General features: G+C 41.0%; 1 protein-coding gene across 1 annotated transcript; it reads right to left on the bottom strand.

Annotated features, from left to right (window-relative positions):
* Nucleotides 1-12: 12 nt before the first annotated feature.
* ARNTL2 (aryl hydrocarbon receptor nuclear translocator like 2) lies at nucleotides 13-27,385 on the bottom strand. The gene is made up of 17 exons (XM_048501055.1): nucleotides 27,041-27,385; nucleotides 18,703-18,850; nucleotides 17,289-17,327; nucleotides 15,935-15,973; nucleotides 14,570-14,727; nucleotides 13,951-14,030; nucleotides 12,510-12,602; nucleotides 10,711-10,828; nucleotides 9,807-9,950; nucleotides 8,956-9,196; nucleotides 8,329-8,435; nucleotides 6,430-6,580; nucleotides 4,828-4,886; nucleotides 4,361-4,469; nucleotides 3,233-3,323; nucleotides 2,172-2,280; nucleotides 13-940 (listed from the first exon to the last, which is right to left on the bottom strand). The coding sequence occupies exons 1-17, from the start codon at nucleotides 27,141-27,143 to the stop codon at nucleotides 819-821; spliced, it is 1,911 nt and encodes a 636-aa protein (XP_048357012.1). The 5' UTR covers nucleotides 27,144-27,385; the 3' UTR covers nucleotides 13-818.
* Between the last annotated feature and the right edge of the window lie 379 nt (nucleotides 27,386-27,764).

The following is a 27,764-nucleotide window of genomic DNA, read 5'->3' as shown; positions in this document are numbered from 1 at the left end:
TTTATGGTCCAATTTTTCCTGAGCTTGTTTATTTCAATCCATATCCCGACCTCTATCTTAATCTTTGTACCAATAGTCATCGATTCTGTCTCTTTTAAGAGGTTCTAATAGAGCCATCTGCAATTGTCACAACAGTGCCTGATATGAACATTTACATCCCTGGTGTGCCTCATGTTCTGTCTGGCTGCTGCCAATGTCAGATGTAATGAGATATATGGAGTACAGGTTCTCTTACCTCCTACCTGCCTCTAATGGTTTCATATCAAAACAATGCATTTTTCCTTTTGAACATGATGATTGGTCCTTTTAACAAAAGCTTCACTGTCTACTTCTTGATCCCAGGTTTTGTAGTTAAAATACAGCATCTAACAGACTACAATACTACAGGAATGGACATTTTAAAACATCTAACGCTACTCAAGTAGAGACATTTTTGAAGCAACGCTAATAAATTAGGAACTTAAATAAATATTTTAAAAAATAGAACATTTCAGAACAAAAAATCCTATGCCTATTTTGCAATATATTCTACTTCAGGATTTTTTCAGTAAAAATATAAGCATGTTTTAAGCGCTCCAGTCACCATTTGTATCAGTAACAAGCTGAGGTTGTGTGTGGTCTTTTAAAAAATCTCATATTTTCAACATATGCAGCTAAACTGATTTCTTTATGAACAAGGCAGGTATTTTTAAAAATATATACATATAATAGTGTAAATATGAATTAAAGCCTTAAGAGGTACCAATACAGTACTTGACGATGAAGAATTATTGTGCATTAAAAGCTGTTTGCATTGCTTCTCAGATGCAGAAATGCAACTAGAGGGTCCACTGTATCTCACTTAGATCTGCTGCATCACCCAGACCCCCTTCGGCTTCCAAGTAATTCATAAGAGCAGCCATGGTAGTGTCACTTTCAAAATCCAACTGAGTGGGGTCACCTTAAAAAACAAGGAATGCACAACAGTAACATTTCAACACAGAATCTATAATTTGCCATTTACATACAAGTATACAGTATACTTGGGGGGAGAGAAGAACTTTGACATCTTATTTTTACTTCCATGTAAGTGCTTACAAGGCAGATAAATATGAATAGCTCTAACAATGGGAAACATTGTTCAGTAAATTAAGAGCGTGCACAGAGAAACCACAACAGCTATCTTAGCAGTCTGAACTTTCTTCTTAGAAGGTTTTAGGATTAACATAATGCAGTAAATACACAAAAAGTATGCAAGGGTCTTTGCAGATGCTAAGTTATTTAATCCAACTGATTCTTTTTCAGTTTTCTAAAGGCAAAAAGAATATGGGGATAACATCCACATTTTCCTTTTATACATATTTAAACTCTTAAAATAAGACAAAACAGCCACTTTTGCACTGAAAATGGACAAATCCTATAATGAAATCAGATTCTTATCTTGTAGTCATTTTCATAAACAGCCAATATTGGCAGATTACCAAATGGCTCCAGCCAGCATATCTGAATTAAAGCTGATTCAGTCTACAAAGACCAAAGCTTTCCTATACCCTGCAGCAATACTATTTTGTAAAAAAAGAGGGAAAGAAAGTTGATGAGCTAATCTGAAAATTCCTCGTCTATGCTCTCCTGAATATCTAGGCAACCACCTGTGGATTTAAACTGGGCAGTTGAAGTCACATGACTAAGCCACCCTGAGCTTTTTAACATTGGACAAGTTGCTGTTGTGGGCTGTTTGTGATGGATACACCATCTTGAGAAGATGAGCGGTTCCTCTGGTAAATGAGTTAAGGTTTGTGTTTTTAAATATACCACCTGACCCACCATAAGTAGACAAATATTCTCAGACATTAAATAGAACTGAGCAACGAACAGATTAAGCTTTGAAGCTCTGTGTACAGGGAACTCAATTAAAGTACCTCTGGATTGACAGATGGGTTCCAAGCCTGTCAGACTGCACATTCACAGAGCACATCTTCAGAGTTTCTTTCAATCTAGGCTTTTCATATAAACCAGCACATAGGCAAAAGCAAAGCCAAAGTGCAGTCCTATGCGGAGTTACGCCAGTCTAAACATATTGACTTCAATTGGCTTAGACCGGAGAAACTCTAGCGGATTGCTCTGCAAGCTACACAAACTACTTCAAAGGCTGAAAATATATTTCACTGAAATAAATAATAAGGATAACTTACTGAGAAGAGATGTATTGCTAGGAAATGAAATAGTGCCCGGATTTTGCCCTGGAGTTTCCAGATCTTCCATCACAGAAGGACATAATTGAATCAGTTCTTTATTTGGCACCTGAGAAGACAAACAAAATGGATACAAATGGACACCAATCAATTATATTATGGAAAACTTAGGTTCCAAATAATTGATAAGCTGCAAGTGACAGTGCTCTGTATTTGTCAAATATTTCCAATGGCCTTTGTCTTTTTGAAGTTTTAGATTGTTTAAAGTTAATGAATTTAAATTGCATTTACTCAGTGCTGGACTGTGTGTGATAAAGCTTTTAGAAGAGCTGCTCAGGAAAGGTACCTAGCGGTAACCTAGTATATCTAGTATACCTAGCTCAGAATTAGTACCTACCAGTAAAGACAGCTGTATGGTAAGGAATACAGTGGGCCTAAATGAGGGGGAAGGGGGGCAGAGGACTGGCCTTGCCCGGTTTGTCTTGGGGACGGGAAGAGGGATGGCTGGGGAGGGTAATTCCGGGCTCAGCAGGGCAGCGGGTGGCCATGCACCACTGGTCTGCTGGCCCAGCCTGTCTTTGGGGGCTAGGAGAGGGCAGGCAGGGGTGAGGGAGAGGCTGGTTCCAGGCTTGGTAGGCAGCCATAAGTTGATGCCCTGCCAGGCCTGGCACTGCCAAACAACTGCAGCACAGGACTCACTTCCACAGCTGGAAATGAGTCCTGTGTCCTGAATGGTTAGGAAAGGAGTGAGTCGTTGACTCATTCCATTCCTTAGCCAATTATGTATTAGGATGGATTGTTGATTCAACCAGCAGTTTGTAGTCATGTGAAAAAATTCAGGCAGACAAGTTAAGACAATATGTCCCTGAAATTACTATGGTACAAATAAAATTCTTTCATGCTAGTCAATCTCTGAATGTACATTAACAAAAGCTTCCAAATTTGCAGAGTTGTTGCCATTTGCGACACAGTAGCAAAGCAGCAGTAAGGTAGATCAAATCCAATTACTGGTTTCCTCAATAGTAATATTTGTTGGAGTCTAATGTTTTACGGATACTCACATTATTGCACATTACTGCTGTAACTGGGGAAGAAGACTTCCTCATAAGATCTGACGGACTTAACTTGCCAAGAGGTGGAGACGTATGTAATCTATATAAAAACAAAAGGCAGTACATGCAACAGAAGTGTGACATTTGATTTGTAAAACCAAAACCATTTTTGAGTATTTTTATTTTTTGCCTGCTTTTCTCATCAAGACTGAGGCAGATTACAAATTATGAAAAAGTTCAAATATCTACACAACAAGGCAAACAGGAGAACATCTAAGGCATGTCATCTTAAAACAAAGTATAAAGAGGATTACACAAGTAGAGGGCAGTGCAGCAAAAGCAAGATGGATTGTACCATAAACATTGCAACAGAGTGAAATCAGCTCCTCAGAAGCCACGAGAAACCCAAATCCATCTTTTATAAATCCTAATTACAATATCGTCAGTCCCATGGCAGAGAGCGGGAAGCTGCAGTACTGCAGTCAAAGCTCTGCTCACATCAAAGCTTTGATCCCAATGGAAGTTGGCTTCAGGTAGCTGGCTCAAGGTTGACTCAGCCTTCCATCCTTCCAAGGTCAGTAAAATGAATAGCCAGCTTGCTGGGGACAAAGTGTGGATGACTGGGGAAGGCAATGGCAAACCACCCCGTAAACAAAGTCTGCCCAGTAAATGTGATGTGATGTCACCCTATGGGTTAGTAATGACTTGGTGTTTGCCCTATCCCTTTCCCTTTTTTTACCAAGTCCCATCACATTTGTTTCAAAAATACATATCACATTGAGTTGCAGGAGATCCTTAAATTCAGAATGAATACCGGTAATCAAATGGCTGCTTGGTTTAAACAGAGGATATGTAGACTTGATTGTCTAGGTCAGCTCTACAATCCATTGTTAATTAAGAAGCAAAAGGAGACCTCTACCAAATAAGGAAATCAACCAAGAAAGTTAAAGAACTCAGCAGCTACCCTTTATGCTAGAAGTGGCCTTGTGTGTCAAGAACTTTTGAAAACAAGCACAAAGCAGTACAGAAAAAGTCATCAATATGAAGAAGATATATGTTATGTCTGCACTTAAAAAACAACATCCCCGATCTCTGATGAGAAGCTTTATTTCAGCAACATGTAACTAACAGAGTTACCTTTGCAAATCTAAGACTTCATTTGCGATCTCTGTTCCTATGCTTCCGGCCCCAAGAATAGTTCCTGTAGACATTCCTGGTACACCAAGAAATGATGGTTTTGGCACGTCTATATTTGGAGAAAAAAAAGTTTTAGACTATTTCCCATACTGACAATTTAAACTCATGTCTTTTCCTTGCCTACATTACAGAAATTGGATTTCGTTCTTGCTTTTTCAGTTGTACATATTCATAATTTCATTTGCCATACTTATAACTAATTTAATGGAATTTATACTGACAGTCAGTGTGGTGTAGTGGTTTGGAATGATGGACTCAAATCTGGAGAACCAGGTTTGATTTTCCCTCTTCACTGGGAAGCATGCCAAAATGTAGTTTCCACATAAAACAGAACACTGTCTGAATTATATTCAATACCCTTTCTGGGAAGAATACATATTATTCCCACAACAAGAAACTGAACTTGCCTTCTGAAGACAGGGAACTACAGGGTAGCAGTGTTTCTTCACTGGGCTCATTATGGCCTCTAAAAAAGAATATGTAAGTGAAAGAGTTATATTTTTCAGAAACCCATATTCTAATTCTTAATTGTTTGTTCTGAAAAAGCTGCACTTAAAGCTAGTGCAGAGGCATTCCAGCAGAAAATGGCACCCAGGGGCAAAACCTGTGACCACACATATCCCCCTGGCAGGTATGCGTCTGAGCTAATGGACTGTAAGAGTTGGACCCTTCCTTCCATTAACACACTCTCTGAGTTCTGGGTCTCATCCTGTGTGTCCAGTCTGGGCAGGAAGGTGGTTGGCTGCTGAACTTTGCCCCGGACCAATGAGGCCAGTTAATCCCACTGTGTCACCTTAAGGTGATTTAATCAGCGCTCGGAGCAGACCATTACTTACCCTATCTGCACCCATCCCAGCAATCAGTCAGTATTCAAGAGAATAGCCCAGGCATTCTCTTGGGTCCTGACAACTCCTCAAGCCTCTCCTCTCTTTTCGTTGGAACCCTGGCAAAGCAATCAATTCTTTGTCTCTTGTCTCCTGCTTTCCTGCCGACCCACCTCATATTGCCTCAGGACCTGGTTTGGGGTATAAATATTGGTCCTTTGACCATTCATTGTGCCAATCATCTGTCCTTTAGCCATTCATCTGTCTGCACCCCCCTCCCACTTGTGTGTGGGTTCTTCCTTTTGCTTATGGAAATGCTGGTCATTTTCCTCTGTAGCACTGCTTTCCCTGGACGCCTCTTCAAGACTTGTAACTATCACCCATGCCTGAAACCCTATCCAACTTGTTCCCTTTTCTGTTAGTCAGCTCTTGTATGCTTTGTGTGTTTTGTTTACCCATGGACTTTTCCCTGGTATATACCAAGGAAATATACAGGGAATTCCAACACACAAGCATTCTCTGGTAGGTAATGAAACAGGGCCTCACTGCCTGTTCCTCCATAGCCTGACAGCAGCTAGATGAGGAGCAGGCAGAAAGTTCTGGTGGGCTCCCGGCACAGGCATTAACAGCAGGGAGGCAGTACAGGTGGTGCCCAGGGCCAGAATGCAGTTCCACTCACTTTACCATCTTTCAGCTGAATGACAGCATGAAGGGGCATGAGACTGTGTGTGCCCCTCCCCCCCCCGCTGCCCCCATGGCCATAGCCAAAATGTGTACCCCCCTTGCAGCATTCAAGCAATATGGGAGATCAGAAGATACCTCCCTGCCGCCGCCCCACCCCCCACCCCCCAGTGGATGAGGATTTAACAAGCCTGGACCTTTAATCCCACCACATGCTGACTGGGACAGGGAGCTAGGGACCTCATCACTGTACCATCAGTAAACTGGCAGTGCCTATGGCTGGAACTCAAAGCCTCTTGGGAGTAGGCAGTGCCAACCAGCATGCCAGATAACACAGTATGCTGCTTAAGCAAGTGACAGGTAATACATATCAAACTACTTCTGTTTTTACACTAAGAATATTCGCAATGGATAGTGGATGCACAACCCAACCTTGGATGTTGGCAGTTTTCTGGACTTAAGTCTTTACAAAAAAATAGATCTTTGATGTGGTCATGAACTTACAGAACAACTGTATTGGTTGACACAATATATTCCAGTTCTTTGGTCCATGGATTTACGAAACTGAACCACTGGCTTTTTAATGTGACAAAAGAACCGTCTTTTGCTTTGAATTTGTAGGAATTTGTACATATTCTTTCTTTACTCTGCAGCACTACAAAAAGAAACACATATTTGAGCACAGTAGACTGTAAGCAAGCTCTGCGGTAACTGCTGCATCACCAGTTTATACAGCTCGTAATATATTATACTGTGGCCCCTAAATGTTTCTCATTCATCCCAATGCTCACCCCATCACGTAGGTTACTTGGATTCCCACTTAGCTCAAGGTCATAAAGTGAGTCTGCATTGAACAAGATTCTAAATGCTGTGAATGAGAGCAACCTAGAAACTACTATGGTGGACTCTGACTGCCATCTGTCAGGCTGCGCTCCGTGCCACTCTCTCATCAGAAAAGAAAAACGTTTCCACAATACTAACTAACAAAATAAAAGTGTTAGGCAAGTATATATTTACCAGGCTGCCCAACTACATGGACCAGGCAAAACTAACTAGTGCAGAATCTACTCCTGTAATGCGTATCTGTATTTGATAGGGTTTTGAACAGTCCTGGAGAAAAATATCTTGTCCCTTTAATAGAGGCCTAAAGTTTGAAAAACAAGCAGTTGAACCTTTTAAGAGCATGAAAGTAAATAACATCCCCCAGTAAGTAACATCCCATAAAGACTCTATTAAAGTGCCAGGACATTTGGACTGAAGGCAGCTGGCATCTCTGGTATTTAATAGTTCATGTCAGTGATGTTTATATGCTATAGTTGTTGTAGAAGCTATTGGAAGTTTTTTCCTCCCTTATTTTCTATCTATATATCAATACATCTATTTCCAAACTGAACTGTAGAGGATATGATGGATAGAGCAGCAACTCAGGACAGACTAAGGAGGGAGGGAAATTTCTTTATGAACTTGAAAGAAATCAGAGTTGAACCCCTCGCTGAAAATTAAAAAATAAATAAAATACATTGAGGGATTAAAACGAATCAGACCCACTGGCGTCCATCATGCCACTGGGGCTGGCCTGGCACTAGCAGTGGCTGCAACACCACTGGGATGAGCCCAGTGCTAGAGGCCATAGCACAACTTGGCCAGCCTTTTCCTACAGAAAGGCTGCCAGGAGTAGGGAAGCCGGGAAAACTGAAAACCGGGGACAGGATATAAAGATAGGGTGGTGGGGGGTAGAAACAAAAAAAAAGGACACCGCAAAAATAGAGAGGCTTTGGGAGCTGCCGTGGAAGGGAACAAAGAAATAGGAGAGGGTGATACAGTGGGAAATGAGATGGCCCTTGTGGTCCATTACTTGTTTATATGGAATAAGACTACATTAATGCTATAATGGGGGGGGGGGCGGGTAGATGGGCCACTGGTCTGACTCAGCACAGGGAAATGTCACAGATGTGTGATTCCACGTGAATTGGATCAGGAAGTTCAGAGAGTAGATCTTCCTCTACTATGAAATATCTGTAGTTACTGGCATTCACCCCATTATTAGTTCTAAGTATAACATTGGAAGATAAATTAGAGTTTTTTGTACCCACACAAACCTCCCACACGATTCTGTTAAACACGGCAAAAATCCAAGAGTTAACTACGTGACTGCAGATGAACACTTTGCCACATCTTTACTGAATTCAGCACTAGCCATCTCCAAGAATGTGGGAGTATCCTAGGAACGGAAACTCTGCCCATAGTTGGGTAACAGAATTATTAATCCATAAATTATGTATTTGTTTGTTTGTTATCCTGGCCTGTTCAATATGAGGCATTCAAAGAGGTTTCCCGCACCTTTCAATTACAGTAGTAGGCCATGCTAAATAAACTAACTAAGGAGCGATGGATGTGCTGTACCTGCTTTGTGTTTATCAGTTAGATGACTATGATCATCTTGGTGGAAGTACTCATAGCAAGAAGTTCCTAAAAGTTCTTGAGGCAGATAACCTAAAATTGCTGTTGCCCTGTAAGTAAATATTAAAAACACAATAGATTTATGAACATACAAGAGACTCTGTAATATTTTATTCTAAACAAAAAATGCATAGCAAAAGCCACAGATGTTTGTATATGAAATGAAATGGCACTAGAGCTAAAATTTAAACACCAGCATAACAGAAAACATATCGGTAATAAGAGAGTTACAAGGTTGTTCTAATGGCAGAGTAAAATCATCACATTTTAGGTGGCAGTTTGAAGCTGCGAGTTATTTATTTATACTGGAAACTTTGCCAAATAGAGACAACCAGTTACCTTTCTGAAGTTGTACACTGTTTAAAGTTGCTAAGTTAAATTAAATACAGCTGTTAATTAACAAGCAATGCTCTAAAATACTTTATTTTGGGTAGTAGACTTCAAGCTATTTTAACAAGTGCTGGTAACTCAGTAGGAGGCCTGGAGACAAAAGCTGGCATTCCAAGTCACTGAAAACTTCAGCCAACTAATAAGAGATTATATCAAATTTTAAAAACTGAAGATGCTTACCGTTGATCTACAAAAACAAATTTTCCATCCATGGCAAAACGCGTTACAAATTCAGTTGGCTTCACCGTTATTTCTCCGCTTTTTTGAGGAATAATGTAAGGGTGTAATCGCCCAATAGCAACAAGACAGTTATAGTTACTACTGCCTTTTTCTGCATCATTCTCTTCTTCTACTCCCACCTCATTAGGAGGCCAGCTCTTCAGATACCCGGTGCAATGAACAGTACAGTACTTTTTATGATCTAATTTAGTCAAAACACAAAACAGGTTTTCATTGTCTTCCCTAAAAGATCAGATATAATGTTAGCCTAAAGAAACAATCCCTACAAATCTATCCGTAACACTGCAGTTAGATTTGTAGTGTAATTAGTCTAAAATCTTAACCAATCTAAATTTGTTACATTTTACACTGGCGGTAGCATGGCGGCATGGATGCAGTGCCATCCCTGGCCATCACAGTGAACCAGATGTGTTTCCACACTCCTACATTCCTGCTGGGTGACCTTGGGCTAGTCACAGTTCTTCTGAACTCTCTCAGCCCCACCTACCTCACAAGGTGCCAATTGTGGGGAGAGGAAAGGAAAGGAGCTGGTAAGCCACCCTGAGTCTCCTTACAGGAGAGAAAGGTGAGGTATAAATCCAAACTTCTTCTTCCTCTGGATTGGGCTGCTAATAACACCGTGACCAGTTCCTTTCCTCCTGTAAGTTAAGCTCTTTTATTGTCCCCTCACGTTTTGGCAAGCCTATTTACAAGGGCTTGTGTGCAAGTACACACAGTAGAATATATATTCATATTACTGTTTAAAGATGATGCATTTGAAATAGCCATTTTTTCCCTAATTCAAGAAATACCTTTCTTTTTTGCACTTGGCAAAGGCTCTTTTTCTTCTTTCACAATGTTTCTTGTACATTTTATTCGACAGAAAAATGACCGCCGAGCACCAGAATGCAGGCCAGATGATCCTGCTTGAAAATCAGTATGGACTTGCAACCCAGCTTTTGAAGTTTAAAAGGAGAAGAACATACAAATCAATTGTGAGATATGAAAACCTGTTTGCGATTACACTAACTTGCATATTTTCAGATTACTTCTAAAAATTTAACTGTTGTAGTTAGCTATTTAAAAATCTTTAATGAGCTAAAGTTTAAAAATGAAGAAACATGCTAGACAGAGTCAAGAATAGTAGCAAGATGTTTCACAACTTTAGCTAATGGGAATGCACAGTATAGTATTTTTATTAGAGTTAAATATAAGGGCCACACAACTTTCGTCTGTAATTTGGTAGAGGAAGATAAGAGTATCAAGACAATATTCATTCAAAATCATCTGCAAAGTAAAGAATACTTTTATGATAGAAATAAGATGTGGTTATATTAGGACTGGCACTTAACATTTTCAGAGCAGAGTGATTCTTGGTACTGAAGCATTTTATCCCAAGCTTGACCACACCAGGTCTTTTCTACTGATAAGATCTATTGAATACAAGAAAAATAAACTAGTATGCCTAGGGAAAAATAGACATTCAAGATCTTGCCATACATCTCATAACCGTAACATTGCTGATTTAATATTATGGAAAAACATGCCTTCTGGAAATGGTTTTTAACTGTCAATAAATTGCCAAAACTCATTAATATTTTGTTCATACTAATTATGTTTATAGGAATGTATCTGCAAACACCCTAATTAATAAATTGTTCTGTAAACATGTATTACACAATTGTGAAATCAAAGTATTTTTAGGCATATGCTTACTTTTGGCATCTATTAGCTTTTCTCTTGGTGAAGCATCTGAAGATGAAAGTTGCTCTTTCACTTTGGCAACATCTTTTGGATGAAGATAGTCAAAAAGACTTTGCCCAATCAAAGTAGCCTAGCAGAAGATTACATTATTAACTTTCAAGCTTTCGTGTATTCACTAGTCATCCCCTCCCCAAACACACATATAAATTATGATAATCAGAGTTCATTAAGTACTAAAGGTACCTTATTATAATAATAACTCCGATTATCTAACTTGACTAAATCAAGATATATTGGATATACTGGTTTTAATTTAAGGATGTAGTCCAGAAGCAAACAGACTGTATTCTAAATGAAACTCAGGGAAGCGTGCAAGCGGGCAAGTTAATTATTTTTTAAATTACATTCACAAATATTAAAGTTGTAGAGAGAAGTGACTGCATCATTATCAGATAAACAATGGGCTGGGGACAGACGCGTAGTGCCAAGGGGGCAGCGGGGGTGCGCGACGCACCAGGCAGGTACCCCCGTGGAGGCGTTCCGGGGCAGAACAGCGGTTTGAAGGGGCGCACGGTGCGCGCATGCACCGGGCGTACTTCCCCCTCGCTCCGCCCCTGGCTGGGGAGGTGTTGTGATCAAAGAATTACTCAATTAAGCTGAAGGAGGGACAGACCATTAGTTTTCTCCCCTGCCCCAACCAATGAGACCTTGTCAGTCATGTCAACCTGCCATAGTTTCTGAAGGGGTTATGAAAAATGGTCAGGACAGACCTGAGACATGGTCAGATTAAATGGGAGGAACAGCATTTCCAGAGACTTGATTGAGGAGGCTCACAAACTTAAATACAACAATAACAGAATTTCCCCTCCAGGGAGATTCACCTGTTCCCTTCCACCTTCTTCCAACAGCACATTCCTCACTGATCCTTATTGACCCTTTTTCATGGGTTCGTTCATGTGTTTATGCTCTGTTTTAATTAATGGGTTTTTATTTGTTCATGTGTTTTTAAAGCTGGTACCTCACCCTGTGAGGTAGGTGGGGCTGAGAAAGCTCCGAGAAGCTGTGTCTAGCCCAAGGTCACCCAGCTGGTGTGTGTGGGAGTGTACAGGCTAATCTGAATACCCCAGATAAGCCTCCACAGCTCAGGCGGCAGAGCTGGGAATCAAACTCGGTTCCTCCAGATTAGATACACGAGCTCTTAACCTCCTACGCCACTGCTGCTCCTATGTAATTCTATGTAATTCTATCCACCATTGCTTTTTGAGCTTGGCTTATGGCTCACACAGGTTAAGTATCAACTTCTTTAAAAGGATTGGGCAAACATACTACCAATTTCTAGGCATCCGCTCACTTCTCCCTTTCCTGATGCTTGGCACTCTACTATACATCGAGGAAACCTTGGCTGTGGGAGAAATCCCAGACTCAGAGGGACTAATCACTCATCTGGAGCATTGTGGAGACTCATACCCCTCTCACCCTGGAGATCAATACTGTGGGCATCCCCTGGGCATCAATATCTCTGGCTAGCTCACTGATTCAAAACACTCAGACAAAACATGATTTAGAAGACCCATGATCCGATCTTCTGACAATTTTTTCTTCATATCAAAGAAGTCTGTAGAACAATGAATTTGATTGGGAAAGTAACACTGAGTGAGGAAATGTTTAATCCTTTCCCCTTGTACTTTCTTCTGGCTCTAAATTGCTCCATAAGCAACTATCAGTCTAGCTAAGAAAAGAACACTGGCATGTTCTAGCTAGGAAAAGAACATAGGCATGTTAAATGAAATCCACAAAACAGTATCACCTACTGGGTCATAATTAAGAATCTTGGAAACTGATTCTGAAACAAACAAGATTTTCCCTCTGTCACATCCAACCACAAAGAGGAACCCATCTGCAGCCTATAAATTAAAGGGGGAAAAATCACACATTGAACATACTAAAAGGCAAATATGGGCAGGAAAAAGTCAGTTTCAGGACACAGGAGAGGGAAGGAAGAGAAAGGACAGGAATCTGTAAGTTTTCAGGTTATAATATTCCACTTGACTTTTGCAGCATAATCCTATAGATGTTTACTAAGCAATTTTCTCTTAAATACTTGTGAACAGGATAGTGGTTCCTCTCAAGTGCTAGTGGGGGGGTGGGGGGGGGGGTTGGTCAGTTTTCATAATTTTGTAGAAACCACTTTGGAAACAGGTTAAATTTATTAAGCTTATTACCACTCCTGCATGCCAAAACATCCAATATCAGTATTTTTTGAAGAGAATATCCATTTGCATTTCTCACTTCATTATTTCCTGCCTCTCCAATAACCTCTTAAATTCAAATCCACTTGCCAGTTTCAATACAGCCCTTTTCCACAAGCTAGTCAGTTTTTGTAATTATCTTCAAAACTATCAATTTATTCATCACCCCTGCTCTTGCTAATACTGGAAAAACCTGATCCTGTACTTCCCTGTCACAGTGTAGCAGAAATATCTAAATATCCACATTGTTATGACAGCAAAATAAATGTAAGCAGTAGCACGTCAGACAATTTTGTTTTTTGCATAGGGTTAGTTTTCTGTCCCATGGCAAGAGATGATACCCTGAGGTACTGGTTGCAGCAGCACTCAGCTTACTCTCACTGTGTCTAAGCTAACCACAACCTACATCTCAATGCCACATTTACTGCTATGCTATACTCTGCCTCACAAAAAGATGTTAGTAGACTGTATATGCCTCTGCCACCAGAGGAGGAGCTGCAATGGGGATATCTGGGGCAGCTCACCCTGGGCGCCACCATTGCAGTCACGTGTGGGGGGGGGGCGTGTTGGGAGTGTTGGGAGGCGTTCCAGGGGTGTTGAGGGGGCGCGCGGGCAGTTCATGTCCCGGGCGCAGTTCATGCCCCTTCGTCACTGTCTGCCACAGACCTCAACATGCCTTCTTTGTTAAAGAATGTTCCACCTGGGTCTTAGTGCCTATCAAGCTCTGCTGCCTCCATCTGTTTGAAAGTCTGATGCTAGTCGTTCAATTAACTATAAATGCTCTTGTATCAAAGCACCATGTTCAATAATGCACAAAATAATGGTTTTGACAAAGGCAGCACATTAAAAAAATGATAATTCTCCATATTTCCTCCTAGGCCCTCTGGCGCATATACACAGATTTAAGGGAAAGCTCTAGCACCACCCAGAATTCACATTTTCTGATCCATTGTGGGTCAGTGGTATTTAAGGACATAACTGATCTTGGATTCATTTTTCTTACCTTAAGGATCAAATGTCGGAGTTCATCATCTTGTAAAAATGAAGGCTTATAGCGGACTTCTGAGTAAGAACTACTAGAACCTTAAAAAAAGAGAGGAGTTTATGGGTCTATGTTAGATTTAACCGAGCACAGAGTTTACTCATTCACAATCCTTAATTCACAAACAAACATAAATGAACAGCTCATTGAGAATTGGCACCCTTGTTCATTTTTCATGTAAACTGGCATGAAAGTCATATTATTCTGCAAGTAAAAACAATAATAGAGGGGAAGAATGAGGTCCCCATTAGGAAAAAAGACAGGGTATAAATGAAGTAAACAAATAAATATTTATAATGTTTAATGAGCAAAGGTAGAAAGTGGACTAAGAAATAAATCAAATTATAGATGACTGTAATTTGTGAGTCTCATGCTTGTAACTGAGAAAACTGGCTTACTTCCAAAAAGTATTTAGATTAAGTCTGTCATGACATTTTATGTGCCTGATTCAGAGTTGATACATTCAGATGAGACAGCAACCATCAGGAAGCACAGGACAACCTTATCCCCATCTTCCTCAAAAGGTTGGAAAAACAAATGTTTATTATAAAATTCAAAGACAGGATCTTTTGTAGCTCACCTTTCAACAGCTTTAAGTGCTGCACAGCCATTCTTAACACTGTAAGTTTATCCAGTTTACGTGCTACCGGATTGCACTGAGGTATCATGGCAGATAATTCTTCTATCAGGTTATTCATTTTGTCTCTTCTTCGCTTTTCTGTTTGGCTATGAGCCTCCCTAAGAAAAATGTACCACAAAATTACATTTCCACTAGCTTGCCTCTAATGCCACAAATTACTGAAACATATTATTTATTTTTGTTAAATAAATGTAAGTGAAGATTTTTTTTATTTTCTTAAAAAAATGTATGTACCATACTTGACCACTATCAATATGAAACAATGAAACCAGTTAAATGAAAAAGGTATGCCACCCTGAAACTCAAACATTCTTCTACAAATCAACTCTGTCGTTACAGGGAAATGGACACAAGATGTTATAAACTTTCTATATATGTTGAAATGTTCTCATATTTATTATCACTCAAACATTTTCCTCCGAAGAGATTCAGCCATTATTGTATATCTTCACCTGAGTTTGTCTAGGCATACAATCTCCTTAAGCACACTTTTCTTTGTGTGCCTAAACTGTACCCAGGGAACTATACACTCACAGAAAAGGTGGTCCAATCCAAAGGGGGAGGCACAAATCCAAGGTGGCTGGCCATGGCGCCACCAGACTGCCACCAAAGAAGTGTTTGGCAATGCAACCACCAAGAAAAGAAAGGAAACATTCACTAGCTGACAAAAAGCTCCCCTGAGCGATGGTTTACTCCACTCCTTTAAGTAGTATGAGACTGCACTTGGAGAAGGGGGTGCTCTGAAACCAAAGGAGCACTGGAAGCTGACTAAAGTCAGCCTGCCCCCCACCCTGGCTTCTGACTGGATGCCAGCATTACTCTGCAGTGTCCCCAACTCCTGGGTTTTGCCATTACAGAGCTGAGGAGCAGCCGGACACCAGTTCATTTACTCCCCGTGCCATTGAAGCTTCCCCTGACACAGCAGAGCAGGCAAATGCACTGGTGTGAGGTCGTGCCACTCCCCCAAGCTCTTTCGCCCTCCCAGAAAGGGCCATGAAGCTTCCAAGAGGACACAGTTAATATTGATCTTCAAGAATCTCTTTCTAAATGAGCAGCAACACCATATCAAAGGTTGTTCTCATACATTACCAATGCAGGGCACAATGTAGAGCAAGTGCAATGTTTAAATTTGTTGATTTTAACAGGAGACTGCCAAGCGCATACTTGGAACGTAAAATGTGTTTAGCTGTGGTGGGGTTATGTCCTATGACATTATGCTAACGCTACAGGCAGATTAGATATAAACGCTTATCATCATAATGCAAAATTTCTAATATAAAAATATATTTTTGCAAGTAGCAATACCTGAAATATTTAATTTTTACATGTTCTTCATCTTCACTCCTAGGATAATAAATGCAAGATTTAGTAACAGGCAGAAAGATGGACCAGATGATACTATTTATTATAGCATAAATCTGTCTCAAATATTGGAATTCTTAGAGATCTCTTCTGAAATACAGCACTAAAGCATGCCAGTCAGTTCCAGGAGAAAGCACAAAACATTTTTTAAATAATACTTTTATTCAAATAAAGGGGGGGGGGGCAACAGTGCCAATCACATTGCTCTTCTACTATTGTTTAAATGTATAGAAAAAATACAGCTGAACAAGTTTAAACACAGCGAGCCTTTTTTTAATCACGTGAACATCACGAATACATTCATATTACTTCTGTGATTCACAGATAGAGATGGAAGGAGAAAAACTTATACACAAATCAATGAGAAGACAAGTATCCAGGCCAAATGAAATACCACATAGAGTTACGCAGAATGAATAAAATACTACAGATAGTTGTATAAAGTTAAGATTTTTAATAACACAATAGATATAGTATTCTATTTTAAGCAAATGCCCTGAATTACAATTAAATCTAAGCTTAATACAAAGAAGATATGACCTTGTTTCTCGCCAGGATGTCCCTGAATGATCTTTTGCTTTTGTGCCTTGTAATTAGCTGAATTCTGGAAGGTGTGTAGTTCTCAAGTTCTGAATGACTCTGTCAAACAAACAATGACATGGGAAGCCCAATCCAGAGGGGAGGCGAGTGGCTCCTAGAACTGCGTTTGCCCACCCCGCCGGAGAAAGTAGCACCTATGCTGGTGGGCAGGGTAAACAGGATAGTGGGTGGCCAGCACACAGCTTGGCAGCACTCAACCGGGAACAGCCTGCCACCTGTACAGCTGCATTAGCCTAAAAGTGGAAACTGGAATGGCTGGGGGCAGGCTAGGGGTGTTCCTGGGGGTGGAGCCCACTTTAGTTGGCTTCTACTGGACTTTCAGCCTGGGAACATCCCCAGCGTACCCCTCAGACTTGCAGCACAGTAATACATGGTGTAAGTATGTTTCCTCAAAGGGTGACTGGGTGACACTGGGGGTTTTTCTCCCCACTGTTTGTTTCACCACCTGCAGCTCCATTGGAGGTGGCACAGAACCACCTTCACCACGCCATTCCTAGCCACTGCTGAGCTGCCTCCCAATATGAATTAGGCTGTTACTTTTCATCTTGTGTACACTAATATGAAGTAAGCAAACTTGCTTAGTGACCTTAGTGACAGGTAGCTGCATAGAGACTCCACAATTGTTCCATCTCTGATCACTGTCCAAAGCACAATACCCTAAATGAATTTAAATATGGACAGCAAATAAACAAAATACCTGCTCTGGAGATCATCAGCTTCGATGTCACCTGTGTACCTATGGAAAGAGAAGTTAAACAAATTAAAAAACATTAACATACAGAGAAGTCAGTACAATAGAAAAGCAAGTATCTTTTATTTTTTAAAAGCAAGCTCTCTTCAGAGTAGCATATTGGAGCAAGAAGAGATGTGTATTAGAGATGTCTTTAACAGGTAACTGGGATTTGTGGAGTATTTGAAAAGCAAATATAAATGTATGTAGCTCTTCGGCTCTTTGCTTGTGGCTCTTTGCTTGAGAAGCAGCGCTTGGGGCCCAGGAAATATCTGCAACAAATTTCGCTTCTACCTGTGGGGTGTGGGGGAGAAGGAGTAGAGACTGACAGAATGAGACCAGATATGTCCTGGAAGCCAAGAGCACAGCACTTGACCCCCAGACTTGATCGAAGTAGTTCACTGCACTCCCAGACTTACAAGCCTGTCTCTGATATGCTTCACTCTGTCTCAGTTCTAACTTCACTGGACCCAACCCAATAACTAGTCCCAGCCTTCTTTCCTTGCTCTCTGTTCCTCAGGCAGCTGGCCCCAATGGTATTCTCCTCCTCCCACACTTCCATTTCAGTCATTGGATTTTGAATTTTAATACCCATAATTTTAATACCCATGGGGCCTGCAAAACACAGTTGTTCCACTGGGCTTTTCGGGGAGACAGCCGCTGATGTGTGTGCCGTTCCCCTATATGAAGATAGGATGGGCCACCTGGGAAGTTTAGGTAGAGCTTGCCATCTGATATGTTTTGCTATTAGGTTTTTGCTTGTAAAATTCAGGATGTTTTTATGATGTTTTATGATTGATTGTATACCACCCAGAGCCCTTTGGGGATGGGGAGGTATATTAAATGTGATTAGATGACAGACAAACGACAGATAGATAGTTTCTAGTTTTTGCTGCCAAATTGTAATCCTGAACTCTTCACAGTTTATTGTAAGTTTATTAAAGTTAAAACAAAAATACTGCAGTATATAAATCAGGAGATTGAGACTGAGAAGGGCAGCCATGAAGCAGCTAGAAAAGTTTCTGAAGTATAAGGATGTGTAACTGGCAATGAAGATCAAGTTAATTCATGCTATAGTATTTGCTATTATTTGCTATTATTATGTACAGATGTGAGAGTTAACATGTAAACAACCAATTACAAGAACATCACATGTATACATTTTTACAGTATATAACAAAATATTCTGATGTTGAAATAGGCTCACAGAGCAACACTACAAAAACTGCTAAAAATAGGAGCTGCAACAATGAAATTTCTAGTTACTATGGTGACCTGGCTCCTGGGATTTGCTAAACCCGGTATTAATACATTTAATGAAGAGAAGCTTGTATGACCATGTCCTTTTTTAGTAATGAAAAATGTAAATCATCTCACTTACTGGTTATCAGAATCACTTCCTTTGCGTTTCCTTGGAAACTCCACCACAAATGCATTGGCTAAACTGGTAGCACCAGGCTTTGCTATGGGAGGCATAAGGCCTGAGACGACAGAGGAAATGTCTGGGGTTCCTTCCATCTGAAGATCATCTGTGAATAGGGAAAATATATCCAAGGTGAAGGAGGCAGAGCCCTATTCTATTTATTTTGACTAAAATGAAAGGAACGAAGCAAACCATGCCAAAGAATACATCTCAAACAGGTGGCCCTAATATAGGTTTAAACAAATAAAGCAGAGCTCTACCACCACAAACACCAGCAAACAAGCACTTAACTCTGCCCCTGCCATGCTTTAAGCCACTACAACTTAACTTGCAATGGATGTAGAATTAATAATTGTCAGTATATTGTCGAAGGCTTTCACAACCAGATTCAACTGGCTGTGGTGGGTTTTCTGGGCTGTGTGGCCGTGGTCTGGTGGATCTTGTTCCTAACGTTTCGCCTGCATCTGTGGCTGGTATCTGTGGTACACCTCTGAAGATGCCAGCCACAGATGCAGGCGAAACGTTAGGAACAAGATCCACCAGACCACGACCACATAGCCCAGAAAACCAACTGTCAGTATAATTCCAGGAAAGTATCCAAGGTTTGATCGCTTGCATCATCAAAAGCACTGGTCTTTGCCTTTTCTTATTCACATTATGGTTACACGCATGTATTTCACAACTCAGTAAGAATTAAAATACCAGTTTTCAATCTCACATACACATCCCAGCATTTCAACTACCTCTCCTTTCCCACAGCATTTCCCTTTATAGTCATATTACAGATTTGTCAGAAATTTAAACTTGGTCTTGAGCTGCACAACACTGAAAATCCTTGAGATGTACAGATGGAGATCTAGTAGAATTCCCACTACAATCTAAAGGAGTCAGCTTACAAAATTGTAAGGCATGTTGACCAAACCAAATAAAAATTCAAGCAACCTTATCTCTACACTTGACTGTGGAGGCAGAACACAGCAAGGGCCTGATCCGTGATTCCCATGCATAGTTTGTTTTTCCAATCTATAAGGCATTATTAAACCCATTGCACACAAAGGACTCATACACAGAATGAGCTCTTATACTTCTGTCCCCACACTAAAAAAAAAACAGTATGTTCATAATAAATTTATCACCAGGAGCAGCACCAGGAGCAGCAGTGGCGTAGGAGGTTAAGAGCTCGTGTATCTAATCTGGAGGAACCGGGTTTGATTCCCAGCTCTGCCACTTGAGCGGTGGAGGCTTATCTGGGGAACTAGATTAGCCTGTACACTCCCACACACGCCAGCTAGGTGACCTTGGGCTAGTCACAGCTTCTCGGAGCTCTCTCAGCCCCACCTACCTCACTGGGTGTTTGTTGTGAGGGGGGAAGGGCAAGGAGTTTGTCAGCCCCTTTGAGTCTCCTTATAGGAGAGAAAGGGGGGATATAAATCCAACTCTTCTTCTTCTTCTTTCATCTATGTGGCTGTGGACCATCAACTTTGAAAGAGCTGTCTTCACCATTGCAGGCTTGGCCTGAATCTCCTAATATTTTGTAACTGTTCCCTCTGCCCCATGGCAGTCATTTTATGGCAGCACCCACTCGAATGTTCTTGCCATTCAAAAAGGGACACAGGCTCAACAAGACTAAAGGCCTCTGCTTAGAGGTCAGGAGGGCCCAGATACTAGGAATAGCACTCCCATCAGTTTGTCAGCATGGCCAATTGGCCATGCTGGTAGGGGCTGATGGGAATTGTGTTTCTGAACATCTGGAGAGCCGCGAGGTTCCCTACCCCTACTAGACCAGGGGTAGGGAACCTGCGGCTCTCCAGATGTTCAGGAACTACAATTCCCATCAGCCTCTGTCAGCATGGCCAATTGGCCATGCTGGTAGGGGCTGATGGGGAGTATGGATTTCATCTGGAAGAGCCTGCTATTCTAGACGTTTCCTGGCACCAATTCTGCAGTCTTGGAGAATGACAGTTTGACTCCTCGAAGCTATTCAGCTGTTACACCATAAAATTTTGTCAGAGACGTCCTGATTTTATAGTCTTCTCATCAGGGGCTAATTACTACATAGATTATTTTTCATCTTTTTAAAAATACTCCATAACTGATGAGATTATTGTATGACCAGCAGTCTTTGAAGTGTGTTATACATTTTCTACTCTAATTGTTGATAATGCTTTCATAGTTTTATCTAATAGTTGGCTGTTTATTATGTTTTTATGTATTTATTGTTTCAAATGGTATTGTAAGTAATCTTATGCATTTCATTGTATGAAGTGAAGAATGGAAATATTTTAAATTAACAAATAAAACCTTTCCATACTTTGCTATTTACATCCTCCAGAAGTTAAGTCAGAGGCACAAGTAAAATCAAAATGAGACAAAGGCTCGCAGAATTAGAATTTAATTCTAGTCTTCTACTTCATAGTATAAACCATGAACTGCATGATCTTTACTTGGATGTTCAGATTAGATGGAAACTCAGCACTGACTAGAATCATGCAGTAACTTGACTAAAAAGAGGGTGTGGCTAAAATAAGGTAGGGAATATTTGCCACATGAACAAAGACTGGCAAAGGAAGGAAGGCGGGAAGGCAAAACCCTGTATCATCAATTCAGGCATTTCAAACCACACCATGTCATTCTACAGTACTTGAAAGGTAAACATCAGATTCTCAGTAGGAACACCACTAAAAACTAGTTAATCAACTTACAAAATAGTTGGGCTTCTTAAATGTGTCAGATTTGTTTGTGTGCGTGTTTGCTGTGACTAAATTATCTTGCAACAAATAGGGTATCAAAAATGTAGGTATCTGTTGCATAATTAGTAAAATGACTGTTTGACCATTGGGTATCAATGAAGATGTGTCTTGTGTCAGGTACACGGAAAAAGGGGGAGCTTTGTGTAAACATTATTACTCTTTCTTTCCCCAGTCACTTTCACTTCTGGTCTCTCTTGTACTAATCACTATGTAGTTAAGATGCAGCTGAGTTGGGAAAGTTGTTTATTATTTTCTATCCATGTATTCCATCCCTATCTGGTATTATATAGCAAAGAATTTTTAAATAAAATGTCACAAGTGCTGGTCCTATTTGTTTTCGTTATATTACACTGCTAAATATGAATTATTATTAAAATGTAACCCAACAGAATGAACTGAAAATTCATTTACATTTAATTTATAGCAACAATATCCTCCATCTAAGCTGTGTCATCACATACAATAAACAGGCATTTCTTCCGGGGGGGGGGGATTTTTCCCTAAAATCCTAGACAGTCAAGCATTGGCAGGTTTTCTGGGGGAGGGGAGATCCACAATTTTAGGGCCAGAACAGAGAAGTCCCACTCTATATATCCTGCTGAATTTTACCTTGCAAATGACGGTATCCTAAGCAGTGCTCCCTCAGATAATTTCAGTTTGTATGGGGCAAACAAGATGTTTCTTTAAAAACAAACGTCAAAATCACTGCCTGTTCCTTTAAAGTCTCATTGGTAGAATTTGGTGATCTATAGCACAGAAAGTTGCAGTGATCAGATAATGTGTTGCCTGATCTAAAAATGGTTCACATGAGAAAACAAAGGAAGTCCCCCAAGCTTAGGCTGGAATAAAACTTGTTTCACTCAGGAGCATCTAATGTTGAATCACAACCACCTATTCAGTAATCTTTCCCAAAATTCGATCACAAGAAGCAGATTTTATGTTGTGTATAATATTCTTCCAAGAGTGCAGACTTATAGTAGTAAGCGGCAGAATTTTGTTGGTCACAAGTTAGTTACTTGCATTGTAGAAGAATACATTATAGCCATTGCCTTTATTTTGTTACATGCTTTATTATTTTTGGCATAACAGAATTTATCACAAGTCACATTTTCCGATGTTTCTTCCAGAGTAAACTATGGAAATGCTTCCAGGTTCAATTTAAGTTGCTGATCTGACCTTTAACATCGAACTTTAACTTCCAGAGGTGTCTTTCATCAGATATACGTTGTACTTTACTTCCATCCGCAGGAGAAGCAAGATGGACTACTATTGTTACCCCTCCTAAAAATCCCCCTTTTTTCTGTATCTAAGTTTAAAAGGTTTGTCTATATTACCACAACCCAAGAAGGATCCAACAGTGAGGAGGATGGGATATTCCAGAAAAACTGTCATGGCTGATTCACAGTCAGATAGTATATATATAGTAGCTAGTCCAGCTAGTAGAACAACCTGTGACTCGTTCTCTCTATACCTGTAAGAGAAGTTCCTGAGATCCTCACCATACCTACCTGGATGAGGGGGGATGAGCCTCAATTTTCCCCTGAAAATTAAACCCATGTACCCAGTTTCAATTAACCTAAACAAAGAAGATCCAAGTCCTAACACATGTTCAGTTCAATGGGTGTAATCCCATGCTGCTCTGACCTATTCATGCTGGTGGAGCAGCAAAAAAGATTATATCACAGCAGAAGGCTAAGGGCTATCCTATTATATACCAGGCTAGCCGTGATAGCAACAACTTTATCTTAGCCAATCACCAGATATGACTCACTTCCAAGTGATGCAGGTCAAGGGGGAAGGAAAGGCACAAGGGATTGGTCTCCTCAGTGGATGCCATTAACCCACCAACAGCTTTGTAGAGCCCACTGTGTTTATACAATAGGTTTTACTGCTATTATCTATTCTAGATAATTTACATGTTTATATTTTTCCTTTTGCCTCTGTGAGATTTCAAGGCTTGGGTGACTCTCCGGTTAGATCTGTACTGTTTCCAAAGGCTATCTCTCATCCTTGCTCTTTTTGGAATCAGAAAATTCCATTTCCAAGATGTTGCTACATTTCTCTTTTGAACAACTGCACACACTCAGAAACCTGCTACCTGTGTTTGTTCTTGCCCTTTCCCTGTTAGAGCTCACTCAGGGTCTTGAGTGACCCAAAGGCAGGAATGCTGTCCCCACACTCACCCACCCAATAAATCATTCAGCTGTTACCAGCTGAAAGAAACCCCTTCTCCCACTTCTGGGGGAGCTCCAGCTCCTTTTATCCAACATCTCAACCTGAGGCAAAACCCCATTCCCTGATCATCACACACTTCCCTTTCAGCCATTTGCCTGGTATGAAACCCAGTAAGCTCTCAAAGGAAAGTAAAGATGACTCTGTTCAGTCATTATATACTTCTTTTTAAACGACTGGTGGAGTTGTGACTTACACTGTTAGCTTTACTTGTGGTTTTACATTTATTGTATTGGATTGGTCAGATAATTTATATTTAGTTTTGAGTCGATCATTGCTCTGCCAGTCTGCTTTTGTTTAAATTTGCTGCCCGCTTTTATATGGTTTGTAAAGGCTGTTCTCCAGTTGACCTAGTTTTTAGTATGGTTACACTGTTTTAGATTAATTTTGCTGCAGGTTTTGGCATGCTCAATATTTTTTCATTTTTTTTCCTCCTCTACAGTATTTTGTTGTAAGTGCCCCAAAAGCCTCTGGGCTGGGAAATACATTTTAAATAAATAAAAACATATGCATCAGCAAGATTTCAGTCAGGCAGTTTCGATAGGTAACTATATCTGCTAAACTCCATCCGTTCATCCTACAATGAACAATTTTTTCCTAGATATTCTCTTAAATTAAAATTCAGGAGAAACACATCAACAAACCCTTTAACATATCCCAGATTGAAAACGGGGTGAGGGTGGAATTATCTCCTTATATGTCAGCACTTCATGTGGCAAGAGAGTTACGACAAGGATAAGAATCAGAATAAGAAGATTTTATTTTAAACCAGGATCCAATAAGAGAGGTTACACTACATTTAATTTTTCAGATGGTTAACAACAATCTTTTAAATTATTGTCCTTGTTCTTTTAGATTCTGAACTACAGTAAGAGTAAATCCTGAGCACTCCCTCACGAAATGACAAGTGAAATACAGTAACAGAATTGGGGTCCTATTCAGAACCAACAGTGATTAGAAAGTTTGACTAGGGCTGGTTCAGAATGCAAACTAGATAGAATATATCTAGTATATAAAGTCCAATAATGTAATTCATTTTCTATCCTGGATGTGTTTTATTACTAAAAACAAAATGTTTTTGCATGTCCCTGTCTCGAGGAATTTCTAATTTTCTTCGGCCCTACCCAATATTTACCAGTTTAAGTCTATAATAAGCATAAAATCATATTGCCACAATCCTCTGGTTTACAAGAGGAACATTTTGAAGCCAGATCCCCAGTCCAACAATGCCAAGTCTTGATGTCACAGCCACCACTCGCTCCGAACCCCTTTCTTGGCTCTGGAATAGCAAAAGGGAGTAAGGCTCCCCCTCATAGAGGTCACTCGTAGGACCTCTAAATGCTGGCCTTTAAAAGACAGTTCTGGAAAACTAAAAGGTCACTGTCAGTAGAATACAATAAACATAAAACCATCCCATCATAACCTCTGGAAGCAAGACACCAGTCTGAAAATTAAATTTCCTGCCCCCGGACCTACTTTTCAATAGCCAAACCTTCCATGCACGGTTTTTCCTTTTTTTACAGTAAAGTTACAGCTAACTTACAGCAACCCAGGCTGTGGGGATTTCAAGGCAAGAGACAATCAAAGGTGGTTTGCCATTATCTGTTCCGTGCCAAGACCCTAGTATTTCTTGGTGGTCTCCCTTTGAAATACTAACCAGGGCCAAACCTGATTTAGCTGCTGAAATTGAACTAGACTGGACTATCCAGTTTGGGGCACAGTTTTGCCAGTACAATGTAAAGTGTAAGTGACAGGTATAGGAGACTTATAACTGTGTGTTAAAAGCACAAAACTAATATTAAGATTATGAAGAGCTAAAAAGGAAGAAGCTCTGCTCCTCAACCCCCTTTTTTGAGAATACAAATAGAGCACATATAGCACAAATAGAGACTATTAATTAAAAAATTAAAAACCTTTAAAATATGAATTAACCCAACATGTCATGAAACTATTTCTACACATATACAACTATCAAACCATTAAGGTGTAAAAGTGGTAATTTAAAAGATGGAGACCTGATAAAACAAGCACATACTGACAATGAGTGTGGTGCAGTAGCTAGCTAGGGTGTTGGACCTGGAAGGGATCTGGAAGACTCAGGTTTGAATCCTTAGTTTGCTGAGTGATGTCATACATTTTCAGTCTAACCTACCTCACAGGGCTGCTATGAAGATCCAAATGAAGAATAATTTAAGCCTCCTTGGGTTCCCATTGGGGAGAAAGGCAGACTATCAATCAAGCAAATAAATAACATATTGCAGACCTAATCAGTAAAGGATTTATGACAGTCAGACAACAGTAAATCAGGTCAGGCAGTAAAAGTGTTGTTTATGCATCCCAGCACACACAATCAAGAAAAGTCTACCTAGGTGCAATTTTGCAGCCTTTCTACAATGCCGCTACAAAACCTAACATTAAACGTTTCCCACAAATACCATGGACCAGTAAATATGTAAAGTACTGTTCAATATATTCAAACGGAAAACACAGTACCGACGACAAAAACAATGCGATATTAATTCGTTACCGATGAATCCAACCTTTATTTTTAGTACGACAGTTCCAGAGGAATTTTTTCAATCTTGCAAATTTGCCATTCTATGCAGACCTTTTCCAGAATAAGCGCAAAGATTCCAAGGGGTTTACAACCGCGGCTCCTCCACATCTGGCGCAAAGTCTCTCCAGTGTCCAGTGTAAACCCACGGACACATCTGAGCTCCGGGATCAGGCTGAAAACCAACCCAGGAAAATCACGACGTTCCAGTGGAGTGACTCTGCTCAGGATCTCCCACGCGATGCTCATGTCCCACCGGCATTGCCAGGAGACCCACCTCTCCCTTGCCTTTATTCCTGCTCCCGAACTCCCCGGACTTCGCGCATTAAAGCCAGCAGAATGTGTACATTCCGCACAGCATCTTTATAATTGCGGTGCAATCGTTATAAATGAATGAGTTCTCCACTGACAAAAAGGGAAAACGAGTTCCTTCATAACGAATTCGTTACAAAGGAACTCGTTTTCCCTTTTTGTCAATAGAGAACTGATTCGTTTATAACGATTGCACCGCATTATAGATAGGCTGCGCGGAACGAGACTTGGAAAAGTAGGGCAGGCGAGATAGAGGTCAGTGGAGCAAGGGACACAGATGGGGAAGTTTCGCCGTCCGCCCTCGGCTTTCGGGAGGAGGCGAAAACTCCCGCACCCGGAGAACGACTCTACTCTCTCTTGGGGGGGGGGGGGAGGACGATGAGAGAAGGAACCCCCCCCTCTCTCTCTCTAGGTCCCTTAGCTGCCCCCACTCCAACAGCGTACTTACTTCCCTCCCCTACCGCCGAGGCCGCCCCTCTCAGCCCCTCCGGGACCTCAGCCGGGGCCGCTCCTCCTCCTCCTCCTGCGGTCGCTTCCGCGGCCTCAGCCATCCCGAGCGCCGACGCCGGCGAGCCCGCTCCGTGGCGGCGCGGCCCGGCCTCAGAGGCATGAAGGAAGGGCGCCCCCGGGCAGGCGCCGACGCTTCCCCAGCGAGGACGGGCGGGCGGGTGAGGGAAAGCACGGCCAGGCGACGATCCGGAGCCCCGGAGCGCCTCAGCGCCGCCTCCCGGCTTCGCTTCTTCTCGCGAGAGAGGCCGGCGGAAGGACAGCCCGGCTCCTCGCTTTTGCCTCAGAGTGGGAGGCTTTGGGCCGCTCTGTGCTGAATCGCGGGGTCTCTAAACGTCGGCTCCCTCCTTCCTGGCCCACCCCCAGTCATCCCAGTATACGTTCAGTGTGCTTCCCTAGGATGGGAAGGACACTCGCTCGAAAAATGAGCAGACCTCCTTAGGATTGCAGTGTCGTCGCCCCAGGATTAGATGTTAAGCTTCCCTGTCTTCCTCGTTTTGCTTGAGTTTGCAGATCTTTGTGCCACTCAGTATTGTGCTTATTAGCTAGTTGCTTATGTACTAGACTAGGCTGTTCCTTATAAACTGTCTGTACTCAATATATTATTTCTGTCACTTGTGTTACGATTATAGTAGTTTTTTTATTCTGCTTTATATCAGAACATA

This window comes from Sphaerodactylus townsendi, linkage group LG06 (genome assembly GCF_021028975.2).
Source record: "Sphaerodactylus townsendi isolate TG3544 linkage group LG06, MPM_Stown_v2.3, whole genome shotgun sequence".
NCBI classification, from domain to species: domain Eukaryota; kingdom Metazoa; phylum Chordata; class Lepidosauria; order Squamata; family Sphaerodactylidae; genus Sphaerodactylus; species Sphaerodactylus townsendi.
The sequence above is the reverse complement of the archived record's forward strand: the minus strand, read 5'-3'. Positions and strand labels throughout refer to the sequence as shown.